Source organism: Colletotrichum fioriniae (assembly GCF_027942845.1).
Source record: "Colletotrichum fioriniae strain IMI 355084 chromosome Unknown scaffold_10, whole genome shotgun sequence".
Lineage (NCBI taxonomy): Eukaryota > Fungi > Ascomycota > Sordariomycetes > Glomerellales > Glomerellaceae > Colletotrichum > Colletotrichum fioriniae.
This window is the reverse complement of record NW_027076846.1, coordinates 2,108,679-2,125,374: the sequence shown is the minus strand read 5'-3', so window position 1 is coordinate 2,125,374 and position 16,696 is coordinate 2,108,679. Positions and strand designations below refer to the sequence as shown.

The following is a 16,696-nucleotide window of genomic DNA, read 5'->3' as shown; positions in this document are numbered from 1 at the left end:
AATATCTTGTTAGTGGTCATAGATTTTCTATAGATTGCGTGCCTTACCTGTCGACCTGTGGACCAATGACGGGCTAGAGGGGTGTGGAGGGCAAGTTGCCGGAAAGTTGAAATCATCTACTATGATCAGACATGGGGTTCTCCTCATTCCTTTCCGCGTACTCACGAGAACATCTCCTTCGTTTCACCATTTACCCCGAGGTCTTCCAAGCTATCTCACTGCTGGGTTGACTTTGCTTAGAACGTTAGCGATCCATCTCATCTCCTTCTGATGAGGTGAAATACCGATGATGAAGGAATACTTCAGTTGGGCAAACGGACGGCGTAGAAGTAGCCCTCATTGGTAACATACCAACGGCAATCGCCAAGGTTGTCAATAGTGAAACGATTGCGCTGAGTCCAGTTACCGTCAACCTCTCGAACGGGATAGTAGCGGGATGGGTCATCGTCCGCAGGCTTGAAGTCCTGGGGCTCGAAGAGGCCATTGGAATAGGCAAACTGGGCCTGCTCCATGGCGACCTCTCCAGCAGTCTTGCCATATCCAGTGACGTCCGGAGGAAGATTGGTATTACCTGGGAAGACGGGCATTCCACCTCCGCACATGTTGGGAGGCATGTTCATACCCATGTGGCCACTCTGGAACATGGGAGGGCCGCTGAAACCGGCGGGAGGAGCCTGAAGCATGATCGGAGGGTGCATGCTCATGCCAGCGTGCATAGCAGGATGCTGGGCCATGATGATGGGAGGCTGAGGGGGGCCTTGGCCAATATAGGTGACGTTGTTGGCGGGGGGCTGCTACAATCTCAAGTCAGCAAACTATTACTCGGAACTTCGGGTGAGCTCGGTGAGATGAAAGTGAGACAGCCAGGTGAAGCAAACAAACGAAGGTGCCCGATGAATCACATAAGCCGCTCGGCTCAGGAAGCAATCGCAGCGTGTGTGTGCTGGGGACTTGCATAATAATGAACAAAAATAAGAGGCGCGCCAAGCAGAACTGGAGCAGGCTTCGGGGCAACAAGAGAAGCCACTGGCAGAACTTGAGCATGAGGGAGACCGACTTGATAGACCGGAGGCATTCCGTTATCGAAGCGAGGCACGTAAACGTGCTGCATGGGGCCGTAGGTGGTGTCGGGAACCGGGGGCTGGAAGTGAAGACCACCAGCGGGAGGAGCGACATTCTGGTAATCGGTCATGTTGACGTAGGGAGGCGCGGAAAGTCCGTACGGATTGAATTTGCCGAAAGGCGCGAACGAGTTGGTCTCTGTGATGTAGGCGGGGTGCGACGTGAAGGGTATGAAAGGGTTGGAGTGTGGGTGAGCAGCCTGACCGAAGGGTGTGGGAGGAAAGTGAGGGCCAAGATTGACTGAGGCAGAGGGATTGGTCGAGGTGTGGACGAAAACACCGCTGTCTGCACCCGCGTCGCTTTCGTGGGTATTGAAGGCAGGAGCGGTTGAGGTGTCGGTTCCCTGGGTAACGGGGAAGGAGGCACCTGGGTTGCTGCCGTCCTCCGTGAAGCGCACCTGCTGCGGGCCGGTGGTGTTGGCAGCCGACTTGCTCTTGGGAGACTTCATGGCGGATTTGCTGGACTCGATTGAATATTAAACCCGAGGCCGAATCCTTGTTTCTCGAGTGTCGAGGTCGTTTTGTTTCGATTGGTGTATCAAACTCGAAAATCCAGGGGCAGGGACCAAATGCCAGGAGACCAGACTCCTTTGTCGATGGAGGGCTTTGATGAGCTGGGACTGCTCACCTCATCACAGTCTTGGGTGGATTGGGAAGAGATGAAGTTGATCAAAGAGATAAGAAGAATGATGTGAAGGAGAAGAGATATGAAGAGTGGCCCAAGGCGAGAACTCATTCTGATCTCTTCACTCAGCCGCATTGAGATCCGATGCGGCTTGAGATATCACTGCGGCTTGAAGCTTTGGAGATACCAATGACCCGCTCCAGTGAGGCCTTCGCCGGCTTTCTGTCTCTGAGACCGAGGAACAAGAAAAGGGGGCAGGCCATTGCAAGACCTTTCGTGTGCTTACTAGGCAAATGAAGGGAAACAACGGCCCTTGTTGGGATGCCAAGAAAGGGAACAGAAAGCAAGAAGCATCTAAGAGACAGTTTACTTACAACATCTACAGCGTATCTCTGGCCATCCCAGCCGAAGCGATAGACAAGGGGCGGGTCTTCGTTGTCGTAGTGTGCCTTCGAGAAAGGCCAACATCCGCACATTTTGGCGACACCTGGAAGAAAGTTGGGAGACGGAATGGAAATTCGAATGGATTGCAATGGTGTTGCTTGGAGATTCGGGTCCGAGTACGGTGGTGGTAAGAGTGAAAGATGAAGTCAGTCGGGAGTGGGGTCTGAGGCAATGTTTGATCATGGCAGGACCGCTCCAGAGGCCTTTTCTAGGCCCTTGGACTCCAGTGACGCTTGGGATGGGGAATTCTGGTTATGACTCGGGGCCTTTGCGTTCCTTGATACAGGAAGAAGATCGCATCATCTTTGGAATTGGTGCCGGGTACATAGGAGACGCGATGCGGCAGCGCAATTCGTTATCATTAACGCGGGCGTCGTAGCAATATTTAAAACGACCGGGAAGCAGATGCCAAACTGGCCAAGGCATGGGAACATCCAACTCCGAAGCACAATCGATACTCGTGATAATACGTAGCTAAGCTACCTCAGACGAGCGAACAAGACTAATGGGCAGATATCCATCAGCGGAAATCCTCAGACCAATCATCGTCCTCGAGATCTCTGTCAAAAGAAGCTTCCAAGAGTCTGTCAATGTCATGGGGAAAGAAGCTGTATGCAGTGAACGTTGTCACCAGAGGTGTAAGCAAACGTTGGCCGACCAGCTGCAGGAGTTCAGGTAGCTGTTTGAATACTTTGCGCTGCCACAGCTACTGAGGTGTTAATGCCAGGTCCTCAACCCACGCGATGTGCTTGACTTACCTTGGCCAAGCCAGCAGTCTTTTCCTTCTGCTTTTCTAACTTTTTTCATAGCAGCAAAGGCATAGGCATCTTTGCCACCAAGATCATGCGAGGCCTTCTAGTTCGCTGCAATGTCAACACTTGGCTGGCCGCCGACCGTCACGTAACCCCACGCATCATTCACCGCGTCAAGATTGTTGAACCAGGTCTGGTACGTCCTGACGATGACAATTTTGGGGGGTCGGGCTTAAATTGAACGAAGCCGTCGCTTTTCTGTGGGAAACTTTGCTTAATGTTCTCCACGCTACCCCTAACGGTCGTGACCTCGTAATGGTATACAGCCATTGTTTTGACGAAAGCTTCGAATTCGGTCCACCCCGGCTAGGACGACTTCTGGGAAATCGAGTCGCCATTCTTGTCAAGATATATCATAACCACGTGAAAGGACTTGCTGACGATCAGAGAGGATGTACTCAAGCGAGACATTTTCGCTCGGGAAACCTCGTGGATCTAACAAATGGAAGTCAGCGGGTTTGTTCACACCGAAAGTTCCGGATGTTTTTGGCTTTTTTACCTTAGGAAGAGATGAGATGCTCGCTTGTCGTTCCCAAGGGTATCAAGCTCGCTTAAAGGACTTAGACCTTCGGCACTATCTTCGCTGCGAGCTTGATTGTCGGTCTCGTTTGTCTTGTCTGCCTCGTCGGCCTCGTCGATCTCCTGCGACAGACCTTCGTACAACGCCACCAGCCCATCATGCGACAACGACCGAACCTTCCGTTGGAGATCGCGGTCTCGAGCGCTGAGAGATTCGGAAAAGTAGCTTGCTTCTCTGTGTAGTGGCGACGAGGTATCGTAGGGGAGAAAGTGTTGTCCACCGACGTCGTTGTATACGTGAACTCTTATTGAACCTGTGTCGCATATAGAGCAATCGAGATACTTCGCTCTAGCTCGTACATTGTCCAGCTCAAGATCGACCAAGTTCGCCGCGAGTTGCCGAATCGCTGTAGATGTCTCCATCCGCATCGGTCTTGGCCGAACTGATAGGGAAGATTAATTCCACGTCGAGGCTGTTACGCGAGTTAAAGTCAAGCGGACAAAATAGAAATGCTACGTAGCCTGCTGCCTCTCCACGCCCATGTTCTCCTACGGCATTGGGGTTGCGATGAAAGGCAATCGGCAACTTGATGAGCGCCCATCCTAGTCAGATGCTGCTCAGGACGTCCCATCCATTGCCATCATGCCGGCAGGCCAGTCCAAAATGGCAACAACCGTCTGGGATAATTGGACGTAGAAGAAACGTGTAATGTTGTTCTTTTTTTGACAGGTACCGAACGCCCACTTCCACCCAGTGATGCGGTCTTCTAATGCTCCTTCCTAAATACTGTACACGGGTCCACTTGAGGAGAGATCGTCCGTCACAATGCCCAAGACTCCTCTAAGGCGCTCTAAATTTCCTACTCAAACAACAGATAGAAGAAGCTCGCAATGGCGAGCATCATCGTCCACAGATCCAATGTGATCTATGGGCATAATGAATAATCATTATCGGCGGGGTTCAACGGAGACAATTCGTCAGGTTATGTCGTAAATTACAAGGTGGCATGCTCGGAAGTAATAGGCTCGGGGGCAGAGAAGAAAGTACTGCGGACAACCTGCGGAAATGATTAGATATGCGACGCCAATACACTTTTGAAGACGGTAACTTACAGCCCAAGCACCGGCCACGGAGGCCACAACACCACCAGAGATCAACATGGGCCGCACACCCCTTGTGCTCTTGAAAACCATTCCACTAAAAGCGCCAGCCAAAATTGTGTTGGCAGAGTCGTGCTTGCCCCTGAAGTAGCCGATACCCGCGTTGAAGAAGTTGTAGGTAATGGCAACGACACCGGCGGAGTTGCCCAGGAAGGGGCCACGGCGGGTGACAGCGTTGAGCACCGAGTTAAGTCGCAGCTTCGGCGGCTGGTTGGCGGATCTCCTCAGACCCTCTTGCAGTCCCCAGGCTCCTCCTATCGACAAGGCTGCCAAGTATGTGACTCCAGTTCCGTAGCAAAGGTCATCGGTGAAGCCTCGGGAGGGGAGGGCTGACTGGCCAGGGACATCCGCCAGAGCCGCATCTTCGAGGGAAAGGTATTCGAGTGTGTCCTTGTTCAGTCCAGAGAGGGGGTGTAGTTGCGCGGGGTCGGCAAAAGATGAGCTCTGAAGGAAAGACTCGACGCCAGATCCTGCTGAAGGGTCGAACTGTGCTGGGGTATTCTGGAAGGTGGTTGTAGGTTCGGGGGCCGGTGAAGACTGAGAAGTACCGACGTCCTTCTGAGAGGACTTACGACCAGAAAGAGTATCCCAAAGCGACGACATGGCGAAGGTTGTGGACGTGGCGGATGGATGAAGCCGGGGATCGGGGTTGGACAGTGGACAGGAGATGTGGGCTTGCAGGCCGATGATGGAAGCTGTCGAAAAAATTTGGGCAGACCAATCGCGACTTGGCCCGTGCGTCTACAATGTAGTGGAAAGTAACGGATGCAGTTGCAATGGCACTTTCAGATGGACCCCACTTATCCGGCCATCCTTCGGAAAGCTCAAGTTCAGATTCTCCGGCTTACCTCATCGCAGCAGTTCCTTTAAGCTTCGTCCGATGAGTCAGCACTCGCCAGAAACTCGACGACTGGAGCTGGCACCTTAGGTAATATATTAATATCCTTCATTTTCCTTGAAGCGGGAGCAGGCAGGAAAGCCGGTGCTCATACTGGCGTGAGGAGGGCCCACTCACGGTGAGGTAACGACTTGGGCAGGCGCCCGAGACAGTGTTTCCGGAATTAGACGGGCAAACAACGACATGTCATCCCAGCAAAGGCGAGATAGTATCTGCTGGTTCTTGAGAAGCTGTGGAACATCCCCTTGGCTACTTCTTCCCAACTCAACTCTTGCGAAACTACCTCCGTATAGTGGAATCTGGTTTGATGCTTTCGAGGGCAAGACTCTGCAAGATCAGTCTCGGAACCGACTCACTGCCCCTTCGGCTTTTTGCCCGCTGTGGCCTGTGAGGCCTAAGTCTGGGCCATACTGTAGGCCTCAAGATGAGAGGGAGGAATTCCTGTGGTACGGTGATTGGACAGTAGCACCGGGCAGAAGCTGGCAAAGCAGCCTGCCTGATATGCAAGCAGCCGACGAGGAGCTTTTTGTGACTCGTGCAGCGGCGCAAATACGCAGGAACTTCATCTATGTGTCACTTGTAAACGGGAGCAGAATAAGTAACGCCTTGCTGCGCCCTCTTGGGGTCGACTGAAGATCAGTGTTGGTCGTTGATTGTCTGCTACTTCGAGTGACACAGGTGCTCAAGGGCTGTCCTCGTCTTTGAATGAGCAAACTATATAAGCGAGCTATCTATCGCTTTCTACTTGGTTGTACTTCTTCGTTGCTGGTTTTCGTCGTCTGCCTCGCATTATTATCATACTTATATATATAAAAAAAGATTATCATTCGCACAGAAGCACGGCACTTACACCCTAGACGAAGTAGACTCTTAAGCTCCGAAGATGCTTAACCTAATCAGCATGGGCGTTTGGTCCCTTCAGGTTTGTGATAAGACACTCGTCTCCTTCAGTGAACTCTAGGTAATTAGGTTGAGCTAACACTGCGCGTTCCACAGGGCATTATGGCTATCGTTGTCCTCGGGCTCTCTGTCGACCTCGTCAAGGGACAGAAGATTGGCGACGCTCCCACGACTACCAAATACAGCACATTTACTGGCGGCTTTGGACTAGCCGTCGCCGTGCTGGGCCTGGTATCTGTTTTCATAGACACCATTCCGACTCTTGTAGTGATGGCCGCGGATACCCTTAGTGGGGTCTTACTCCTCGGTGGTGGTATCGTAAGTCTATCAATGATCGTACCACGTACTTGCTACTCACAGGATGGCAGGCTTTCGCAATTGGGTTACGCGGTGTTGCGTGTGACGAAAATCACTGGAAAGCCATTGGGGACAACGATATCATCAACGGTGGAAAATTCAAGCAAGATGGAAAGTGGTACTTCGCACCTGGCATAACCGATGATTTCTTGTTAGAGAGGTGCAAGAAGGCAACCGCAGACCAGGCTATGCAGTTTGTGACGTTCGGGTTTGCGCTGACGACTATTGCTCTCGTATTCCTGGTCTGGAAGAATGGTCGCGGAGGTCGAGGCACCAACTACGTTTGACAACTTGAGGGCGTGACCATAGGCAGTAGATGGAGCGTTTTGTCGAGGCTGCCATCAAGACAGACCCGCTCGCTCCCATGTCAAAATTTGCGGAGGAAGAATGTTCGTGTTGAGCAGGCTCCAAAGCCTCAATTGATACATGTTGAGAGGTAGCAACCTAGCGTCGCCTTTAGTCACACAGCAAACCTACGACAACATGATAGTGTCGTGAATGCAAATCTTCACACTTCGGGGTGAATCAATCCGCATGTCGGGCTCGCACCTCGCTATTGGGGTACCCGGCCGGCTTTTTAAACGTCGGATTTCATGACCCAAGCCACCCATACATAGCATATTGTGCTTTAATTGAGGGTTTGCTCGACTTTGGCAAGTGAACAACAGGCGGCTCTTTTGAACCATGTGGCTCATCTGCGCGCACAGATTCAGTTCGGTCGGAACACAGAAACGAGTCGTTTCGCGCCGGGAGGTCCCTTCTTAATAATTCAGGTTCCTTTACAAAAGGATGTTGAGACCACCCCACAGTCAAATACCAGGAAGAGTCGTCATACTCGGCTGATAAGGAAAGGTGTTCACATAGGATTTACTTTAGGAGGCCGGGAACGGAAGAAAGTCCAAGGAGAACAGGACAACCCTCAGCAAGCCGCATAGCGGAGCCGCCATACAGACCAAAAACATATGTCGATGTAAATTTGATCCGGATTGTAGTAAAGAGGAAAAGAGAAGACAAGAGAGGCCGCATCGTAAGAAGAGATTTTTATGGTTGGTGAGGTGTGGGGCTGGTCGCAGTCCTGCCCGCGCTAGCCCTGCCGCCGTTTCTGTTTCTCCGGCTCACGCTGGTCTGTGCTTGACATGCAGCTGCTGGAGCTCCACTTCCCGCCAGAGGGCCTGGGCCCCTGTCTACCTGGCAGCTTGGTACCGCTACCATGACGACACAGCACATCTTGCCCGAATGGAGGTAGTTGTACACCTCATACCGATGCTGTGATTGACGACGGTAGGCAGAGGCTGTCGAGTGAGCTTCCAAGGAACGCGCCCAAGTGTGTGCTATGATGACGCGCGCTGCACCTGCATCGTTTGACCCTTGAGGTCGACATCACTCACCTCGGGTTCAAGGTGGCTGATTATCCTGTAACAACACCACAATCAGCATCAGCCCTCTAGTCATTTCACCGAAACAAACATGGCGCCGGTGCCCTTGGAACCGGAAGTGAAGTGTGTTTGATCATCAAAATGAAAGCCAACAATTCTAACGTGATATTCAGGTACCTGCCTTTGAGCTTGGTGGCTGGCCATGCGCTTGCAGTGGCAATTCTCGGCACCACTGTCGCTCGAAGTCTTTACAGGTCATATCAGCACTTGCCGCCATCTCAAGGAACAAGAGCAAGACTTGTTCGCCGTTCGGCTCTTGCACCGTTGTTCGCAAGTTTGGCACTCATTAGCTTGTCTCTCGCAAGTTACTGGGCCTCAAGCTATGCAAAACTTTCATATCGCGTTTGGGCAGACCAGCGTGGAGTTGAAGCACCAGTTCGGTTTGTTTCGTCTTCTGCACTTTCTTTGTCTGGCTTACTCATGGAACCTTAGCTTCTATGGCGATCATGGAGTCATCCCCAACGAAACTGCGACCAAAGTCTTTATTGGCCGCTGGCTAAGTGACACCCCAATTCACTTGGACGCCCTCGAGATCATCGCCGAGAAAGCTCGTCGGTTCTGGTGGGGCCAGCAAATCGAACTCGCAACGGTCTCGTGGAGCTTGCTGTTGGCTGTCGAAGGCACACGAAGAAGAATCCCTTCTGTCTGGGCCTACCTCGGATTAGCACACCTCGTCAGCCTCTCGTTCGCCCAGAACCTCTTCTATCTCGCACTGCTTCTCACTCCTGCGCCGACCACTACAGCAGACGACAGACATTCCCCCTCTACACTAGGACGCCTGCGCGAGAAGTTGCTGCCCGCGAAGCCTATCAATTGGACGCCGCACCCGGCCTTGCTCTTGGCATCGTTCTGCTTTACTTACGTTCTGATATACTGGGCTCCGTCGACAACAGGCACGGCGACATTTGCCCGGATCGCAATCCTTGGGCGACTTCTGACCTTTGGCCCCATTGTCATTCCCGCCGTCGTTCCAGCTAGTTGGGGCACAGTGTACTCTGACCCTCACGGAGCATACGGCATATTCACTGAACTCTTTCGCTTTGTGTCCACAGCAAGTTTCGCCTTCCACGTTAAAGGCACCGCACTTGCTTTGCTTTACAATGCGCCAAATGCCCACTACCATCGTCATAGCCGGTTCCTGCCTTTTGACACAGAGAAACGCTCGACGTGGGAGCGTACAACAACGGCGCTGGGGAAAGTCTTGGGATCGGCATCCGACCATCCTGTTGTAGCGGCTGTGGCATGGGACGTTTTGCTCAGCGGAGTCAGCCAAGGTTTATGGGCGGCCACACGTGTGCTGAATGTAAATGACATTCTAGCTGCCTCTACTCCGTTCGCTCCGAACGATTTATCGAAGGCAAAGCCACCACCCAGACTACTGGGAGGAAGTGACAAAACAAAGCCGGAATCGGAATCGTCCAGCCACACCAACACAGTCTCCACGCGACGCAGGGGCAATCAACCTGCAGAAAAGAATAAGTTTGCAGAGATGACAATTTCAGAGACACCTTCGTCCAGAAGCACCCGTCAAGGCCGTACCCTGAAGCGTACGGTAAACCCCGAAGAGGCACCAGAAGACGCGTACGAGCCGAGCCCTGCGGAAAGCCGCACTGCTGTCGAAGGCGACGAACTGCCAGATGAGGATATGGACTGGGAATCTGCAGCGTTGGCATGGGGTCTCACAGCTCTGGGAGGCCTTGGATCTAGCAGCGCTGGTGTTTTTGGAGCCGAGTGCACATCTCGATGAGCCTCGTTGGATCAGCAGGGGTACTCGAATTACCGCGCACTCTTGGTAGCGCGCACACAAGGTTCTTCTTTGTCTAAGCTTGTATCCCCATCTGCACATCTAAATTGGCTCGATTAGGCACTGAACAGAATCGAAGACGGCTAGCATGGGTTCTGGCAGCAGCCCGGCGGTTGTCACTGTGTTGGCAGCGGCGTTCCGGAAATGGCTAGGTCTTTGGAGATAGAGCGCACCAATTGATGTCCTTTCAACACACACGCGCGGGCAGTTATTCGATCCTTGAGCCCGAGAGTTGCTGCTTACGATTCTATTGAGTTTAAAGTGCCTGGCACTAAGTGAGACATGGCGGGAATCCAGGCCTGCAGCGCTAACCGGCCTGGCCGGTACCATCGGGGACGGTTCAAATTTTCTCAAAGAACACATTTTGGGACGGCCAGAATGCAGAACAATGAGTTTAGAGACCGGGTCGAGACCGTCGAAGACCTTAACCCCGCCACGTTGAAGATCATCTGGATCAGAGTAGAGCAGGAAACATCGGGACCCGGTGGCATTACTATCGGCCACAAGCGAGGGAGCTTGTCTAAGAGCAATGGCCAGGCCACCAGACCAGGTGTTTTTGGAATGACGTCGCCCCGCATTCGAAGAAGACCCCCGCATACAGCCGGAGGCGGACGCTGCGCCATTCAAGAAGCCTTCCACCTTGAGCACACACGCACGTAAGGTAGCATCGGCCTGGAGAGTTGTTAGGTAGTCCACTTGGGAGCTGCCCTGCATATGGCCTCTCGGGTAGTGAAAGCAGCGGCTAGCGAGCAACCCCAACGATGCAGGGTCCTGGAAAGGTCCTTTGAGCGACACGGATCCCACCATCTTGGGTCTTTCCAACGGTGCTATTCTTTGGGATCGCCACATCCGTTCCCCTCCCATACTGCCAAGTCTTTTGGCTTTTGTCATACCTGGATAAATACCATTGGGCTCCCCTACCATCATTCTCCTCTTTTAATTCACTCAGACAAACCAAAAGCCTACAACGTCAACACAGATCTATACCACAAATCCTCAGTATCAGTCTTCATCTATCCAAACATATCAGACATCCTGTCAAGCAGTCTCTCAGAGCATCAGCCACCGATCTCATCTTCTGCTTTTCCATCAACACAATCTTTCAACAGCTCTTCATCTCATCAACGATTTCACAATGGCCATCCGCGATCACTTCCGCCGCCGCAAGTCCATCTCCGAGCCTAGCCAGGGAGAGCGCACCAGCTCAGACCCAAAGTCCCCAGCTCTCCGCCTCGCAAAGACATTTGGATGGCGCTCAGCAAAGGAAGAGAAGCCAAAGAAGAAGACCGCCATCAAGGAGAAGGAGGCCGACCCGCGCGAGAGGCCCTTCAATGAGACCAACCTCAGACACCAGGAGATCCTCAACGGCTTCACCATGACATTCGGGAAGGGTCAGCGTCAGATGAGCCGCGATGCGCGGTCAAGTTACTACAGCATCAACGTCAGCCCCGGCACATCACGCCACAACAGCGTAGATGTGGACGACAGCCCACTGCGGATGAACCCCCTGCCTCGCGAGAGCCAGTTCCGGTCCGTACCGGAGGAGGATGAGAGATCTTGAGGTTCTCGGCCCGAGGGGTTCTCATCCGTTCTCGTCTGAGACATTTTTACTCCCCATCCCGGGGATCGAGAGACATCCGATTTCGGCGTCTCGAAGCGTTCTTTTCCGGCATCGCTTTGGAGTTTTGGGTTGGGATTTGGGGGGAAAAGGTCTTCAAGACCATTATGTTTGAGCCTTAGTTTTGGATTTTTACTATCATATTGGAGAGCTTGAATGGGCAATGGCATTTGTAGTACTGTATGAATATGGCAATACTGCTTGACTTGAATATAGTAAGATGGCACTTAGGCAGGAACTACTCCACCTCGAAGTCGACGATACACACGAGAAATTCTACTCTGTTGACTACACCTTGTTTCAAGTGGCAATTCCCCTCACCTGTGACCCGAGAGATTTGAACAAAGGATGTCAAACATGAGGTCTGTACCATTTGGAATAAAAGCTTCGCATGTTGCCCACAAGTCAACAAAGAATTGCCCAATCTAGGCCATTCTCGGAATCGCTTTGTTTGCCAATCATTTTGCCATTGCTTTTGTTGTCAATTGACTGAATCTTCAAAAAAAAGTTGCCACTCAAATGGGTATCCTTAGAAAGCTGAGAATGAGATCATGGGTCTAGCCCTGAACCGCTGTAGTAAATGTTGCTACAGTCCTACCTTTGCTATATTTCGAAACTTGAGTACGAGGTCTCCATACTTTTGTAAACAGTGAGACGGATCCTAGCGATTTTAGCCTCTTGCTTGTTTCCAAAGTAATACACAAGATTTGTTGACTTTCCGAGCAAAGCTGTTGGCTTGGGAAAAGAAACACATGGCACTTCCACCCCTTGGGCTCCCCACATACGACACTGAGGATCACTCTTCATATAAAACCATAAGTACAGGCATCTTATAAAAGGCGAGCTTGTTCCACTTCGGTAGGCACATTGATTTGGTCTCATTATTTTCATCATACTGCCGAATTTCTCGATACATGTAACAGCTATCCAGCAACACTGTCAAGTTGAAACTTCGCAACGGAATTCAAGAACACCGCATCACACTCAGTGATGGAGCATTCTTCATCTCTTGAACTCAACCTAAACCTGAGGATATAAATCAAGCTGCTTACAACATATGTCAGGCATGAACCTAAACTCGCCACGACCTTAAATTTGCATCCTGATCTTGCATATACACTACTAGATGTCCAGCATCCTTGATAGTATGTCACTAGGCCCGTTATCATTGAAGCACTCCTCTCAATTATCATTTATCCATCCAAATGAACCTTTTGTTACATTCATACTGATTTCCTTGCCCCCGGGCGGCCTGTTGCCTTCCCTCAATCTGGCACCTCAAGCAACGTTGAGTAGTGTAGTCCGCTTAAGCCTCGCCTGAGAATGTAATAACCCTACGTAGCTGCCAGTCTACATAGCCTTCCCTTGTGCTTTAAAAAATAATAGAATATCTCACACAGCTAAGCTGCCCTCAATCGTCTGCACCTTCCTAGATCGATCCCACTTTAAGGTACCTGCCTTCCTGAAAGAGCGACCCCATCGTGCCTACCAAAAAAGCATCACATCCCATCTCAACCGGAAGACTACATCTTCATCCACTCACAGGCATTCCTCACTCCCATTTCTACACCTCAATCACAAAAGCACAAAAATAAGAATCGGCTTATCCTTCTTCTTCCACAACAAGGAAAAAGCATAAGTCCATCTACCTTCTACACCCCAGATCGAGCACTCCGCTTCCCACTTGTCCCATGTGCACATACGCATCGCACCTCACATTCACATCACATATACTCACCCAGGACCTCTGAGAAGTTACTTGCCCTTTGTATCTCACGGACTCCTGAGCGTTCAGCGCTACACTTGCTATTCTCTGCCCTCTGCTTGACCACCCTCATTCGCACCTGCCAGACCTACAGCAGGCACACCTCACTTCACGGTCACATTCATATATCCCTCGGGCCCTCTGAGGAGTCCATTGATTCTTCATACTCGAACAACAGCTGAGCACCCACGATACCCGAACCTCCACTTCCTCTCCACGGTCTCGTTCGTACTTTTCACATACACACATCTCACTCACGGGCTTGTAAAAATCAACTACACCTGGGATTTCAGAGAAATTTCTTCCCAATTCATACCTCGCCAATACCCGATTGCACAGGCTACACCTCTAATAGCCTCGTTCGTACCTTCCTCAGCCCTCCCCTGAACGACCTCGTTCGACCCTTCCGCTCACGCACCTCACATTACCTGACTCACGGGGCTTATATCCACCGCACCCGGGGGCTTTCAGCAATCCTTCCCCTTTTTATACCTCACAGACGTAGGCATCGACAACGGCCTTTTTCCACGTTATTTCCTTACCATACCGGGGCTCGCACCGCATTACAACATTTACCCCCGGGATCCTTGAGGAATTCTTTTCTTCTTCATACCTCACCCACCTCGGTCTCGGTTGTGCCCTCTTCTACTTCACACCTCACCTCACTGAGGTTCACACTACATCACATCTTCTCGTCCCTTGACCTTTGATATATCCTTCCTTTCTTCATATACATTCCACCGATCCGGCTATCAACACAAAATTATCGTCTTCCTCAACACCTTGGGCAGTCACAAGAGGTAAGTTTAGATCGAGTATTGGCGTTTACTTTCCCTTGGCTTTCAATTTTCTTCTACGTTCAACCGCACTTACTATATTATGACATCCTGATACCAAAGCCTTGCAGTTCATCTCTACCATACCCTAAAGACCCTCTGCTCTTTTACTGATAATGAAGTTGTAGGTCGATTTGATAAGCACCGCAAGTTGTGCGTCGTCTTTACGCAGGAGCGATCATCAATACAGCCTCCATTGACAACCAACCAAGTTCACGAGAGTCACAAAGTACGATTCATCAGTTCTGGACTATACTCGATCTGCGACATCTCCCGGAACTCTTCCAATCAAAGACACCTCTTCTAACCCTTTCAGAATCGTATATCGACCCCTCTACGATTCTCTTTCCCTTACAATTCAACCGGCCATTCGCCATAAGTTTAACGCAATTCACTCGGAAGCTCAACCACTTCATTTCAGAAGCAACAACAGCCAGCACCCCAATCAAACCCAAGACTCCTTCTTTCCGGCTATACCAGCGTCTCCACGCCCGGCTTACTGCACCGAGCGTATATTGTCAAAGTGTTCAGCAAGGGCATTTTGACTGTCAAATATCGTACACAAGGAAAGGAAGAGAATTACAAACATACCGACAAGATGGCCTTGGGCATGGACTCGTGGTTCGTCTTGAAGTGTCGCAACATCCACAAGCGCTTCGACCTGTGCCACAACACTCAGGTGATGCTGCAAGCTCTGGAAGACACCAAGACAGGCACCATTGACATGGCTGAGCTCGGCCGGATGCTTCGTCTGAGCTCCAAGAGACGTCAGGCCATGATCGACACTATCCGAAAGTGTACAGAGAGAATGACAAAGCAGAATAAGAACAAGCAAGACGAGACAAGAGAATGCGCCTTGCTCATTCACATGTGCACCGAAGTCTTGGAGATTGCCAGTAAGTGCTCCATGAACTCAACGACCTTTACGTTCTTTCCGAGATTGTTTCCTAGGACATCAGCATGGAAAAGTCAATAATATAGCTAACTCCTGTGTTGCAGATCGCCCTTCTCCCACCGTCTTCCCGTTCATGAAGTTGCCCCGTGAGATTCGAGCACGGGTCCTTCACATGGTCGTTGAAACCAGCTCCAAGGCCTGCAGATTGCCTGCCCTCAAGCGCATCCAAGACAAGTACCGCTGCAACTGTGCCAACCCTGAGGCAAAGTGGTGGGGTCACATGGCGAAGCAGCAGTTCAACATGTACAAGACTCTAGGAGCAGCCCTGAGAGACGAGTTCTATCAGGTTTACTACGGCGAACAGACTCAGTACTTTGCCTGCTGCTGCGAGCTTCTTGGCCAGCTGAACGCCAACAGCAACCTGTTTGACCACTTGCGCAAGGTTGAGATTCACTGGTGCGGTCCTCAATCTGACTGGGCGTTCCTCAAGCTGGCCAAGTGCCCCAACCTCAAGGAGGTGACAATCAAAATCTCCAAGTCCACGACTGCCATCTTCAACAAGCGTGAGGAGATGATGAGTAACCACTTCCTCTTGAACTACAAGACCAAGCGCATCACGGACAGTCTTGGCGCTGACGAGCTCCTTGCCATCCGAGGCATGTCGAATGTTGACGTTCAGCATATCCATACTGCGCAGAAGCTTCAGCTGACCGAGTTCGACCGTCAGGGTCTGTTGTCGGCTCTGGAGGCGAATGTCAAACAGCCGAAGCAGCCCACTCCCCGCCCTCTTGGCACCTGGGCATCGTACATTCAGTGAGGATTATGGATTGGTCTCACTTGTTTCAGGGTTTTACGGGATGTGAGCAGAGAGTCAAAACTCAAGCGAAGCGGCCTGCCATCAGGCTAGCAGCTTTCTTGAGACTAGGGAACAGGAACGAACGAAATCGAATGTTTTGCTTTTGAAATTGCTTTTACAAAAGTTTTCTTTTTGCCTCTTAGGTAGAGAGGTAGATACGCGCAAATAATGGAAACAGATATCTACAGGAAACGGAGTGCCGAGACTGAGAGGTGTGACAACAGGTAAATTACGCAAGCCTTCACATAGAATCAGAAGGTTACGTACTCAAAGAACATTGCCTGGGGTTCAATCTTGTCTCATACTACCGCGCGCGAGGCGTGGTGTATCCGGCTCAAGATCAGAAGACGAGGAGGCTGAACTGATCGAGCTATGGCAAAAGACGGCATCAAGTTTGCATGTATGCGAGGAAGCTTCCTTACGCTAACCTACCTCTGTTCTTGCAGCAGCCTGATATGCTCCGAGTGAAGTATACACATCATGGAGTGCTGGCAGTGTTCGAGCAGTCAACTTCCTCGAGCATCGAGAGTAAGAGTTGTGCCGCCGTTTGCAACGGCGTCTGTTTGGCAGACTGTAAACGATGTCCGACGGGAAGATGGACGAATGAAGAGAAGAAAAATTTCGAGCCGAAAGGAAAAAAAAATAGGCG

At 51.2% G+C, this 16,696-nt stretch overlaps 5 protein-coding genes across 5 annotated transcripts; 2 read left to right on the top strand and 3 right to left on the bottom strand.

Moving 5' to 3' along the window:
* Window positions 1–302: 302 nt before the first annotated feature.
* Window positions 303–626, bottom strand: N0V96_008592 (uncharacterized protein; the record flags this gene model as incomplete). The annotated part of the gene is made up of 2 exons (XM_065758387.1): window positions 303–571; window positions 623–626. The coding sequence occupies 2 exons, from the start codon at window positions 624–626 to the stop codon at window positions 303–305; spliced, it is 273 nt and encodes a 90-aa protein (XP_065613142.1).
* A 290-nt stretch (window positions 627–916) lies between these two features.
* Window positions 917–1,754, bottom strand: N0V96_008591 (uncharacterized protein; the record flags this gene model as incomplete). Its single annotated transcript, XM_053197877.2, has 2 exons — window positions 917–1,580; window positions 1,750–1,754. 2 exons carry the CDS (start codon window positions 1,752–1,754, stop codon window positions 917–919), a joined length of 669 nt encoding a protein of 222 aa, XP_053044665.2.
* A 2,762-nt stretch (window positions 1,755–4,516) lies between these two features.
* Window positions 4,517–5,285, bottom strand: TIM23 (Mitochondrial import inner membrane translocase subunit tim23; the record flags this gene model as incomplete). The annotated part of the gene is made up of 2 exons (XM_053197876.1): window positions 4,517–4,579; window positions 4,635–5,285. The coding sequence occupies 2 exons, from the start codon at window positions 5,283–5,285 to the stop codon at window positions 4,517–4,519; spliced, it is 714 nt and encodes a 237-aa protein (XP_053044664.1).
* A 5,553-nt stretch (window positions 5,286–10,838) lies between these two features.
* On the top strand, window positions 10,839–11,638 carry N0V96_008589 (uncharacterized protein; the record flags this gene model as incomplete). Its single annotated transcript, XM_065758386.1, has 2 exons — window positions 10,839–10,845; window positions 11,187–11,638. The coding sequence occupies 2 exons, from the start codon at window positions 10,839–10,841 to the stop codon at window positions 11,636–11,638; spliced, it is 459 nt and encodes a 152-aa protein (XP_065613141.1).
* A 3,618-nt stretch (window positions 11,639–15,256) lies between these two features.
* On the top strand, window positions 15,257–16,008 carry N0V96_008588 (uncharacterized protein; the record flags this gene model as incomplete). The annotated part of the gene is made up of 2 exons (XM_065758385.1): window positions 15,257–15,264; window positions 15,396–16,008. The coding sequence occupies 2 exons, from the start codon at window positions 15,257–15,259 to the stop codon at window positions 16,006–16,008; spliced, it is 621 nt and encodes a 206-aa protein (XP_065613140.1).
* Between the last annotated feature and the right edge of the window lie 688 nt (window positions 16,009–16,696).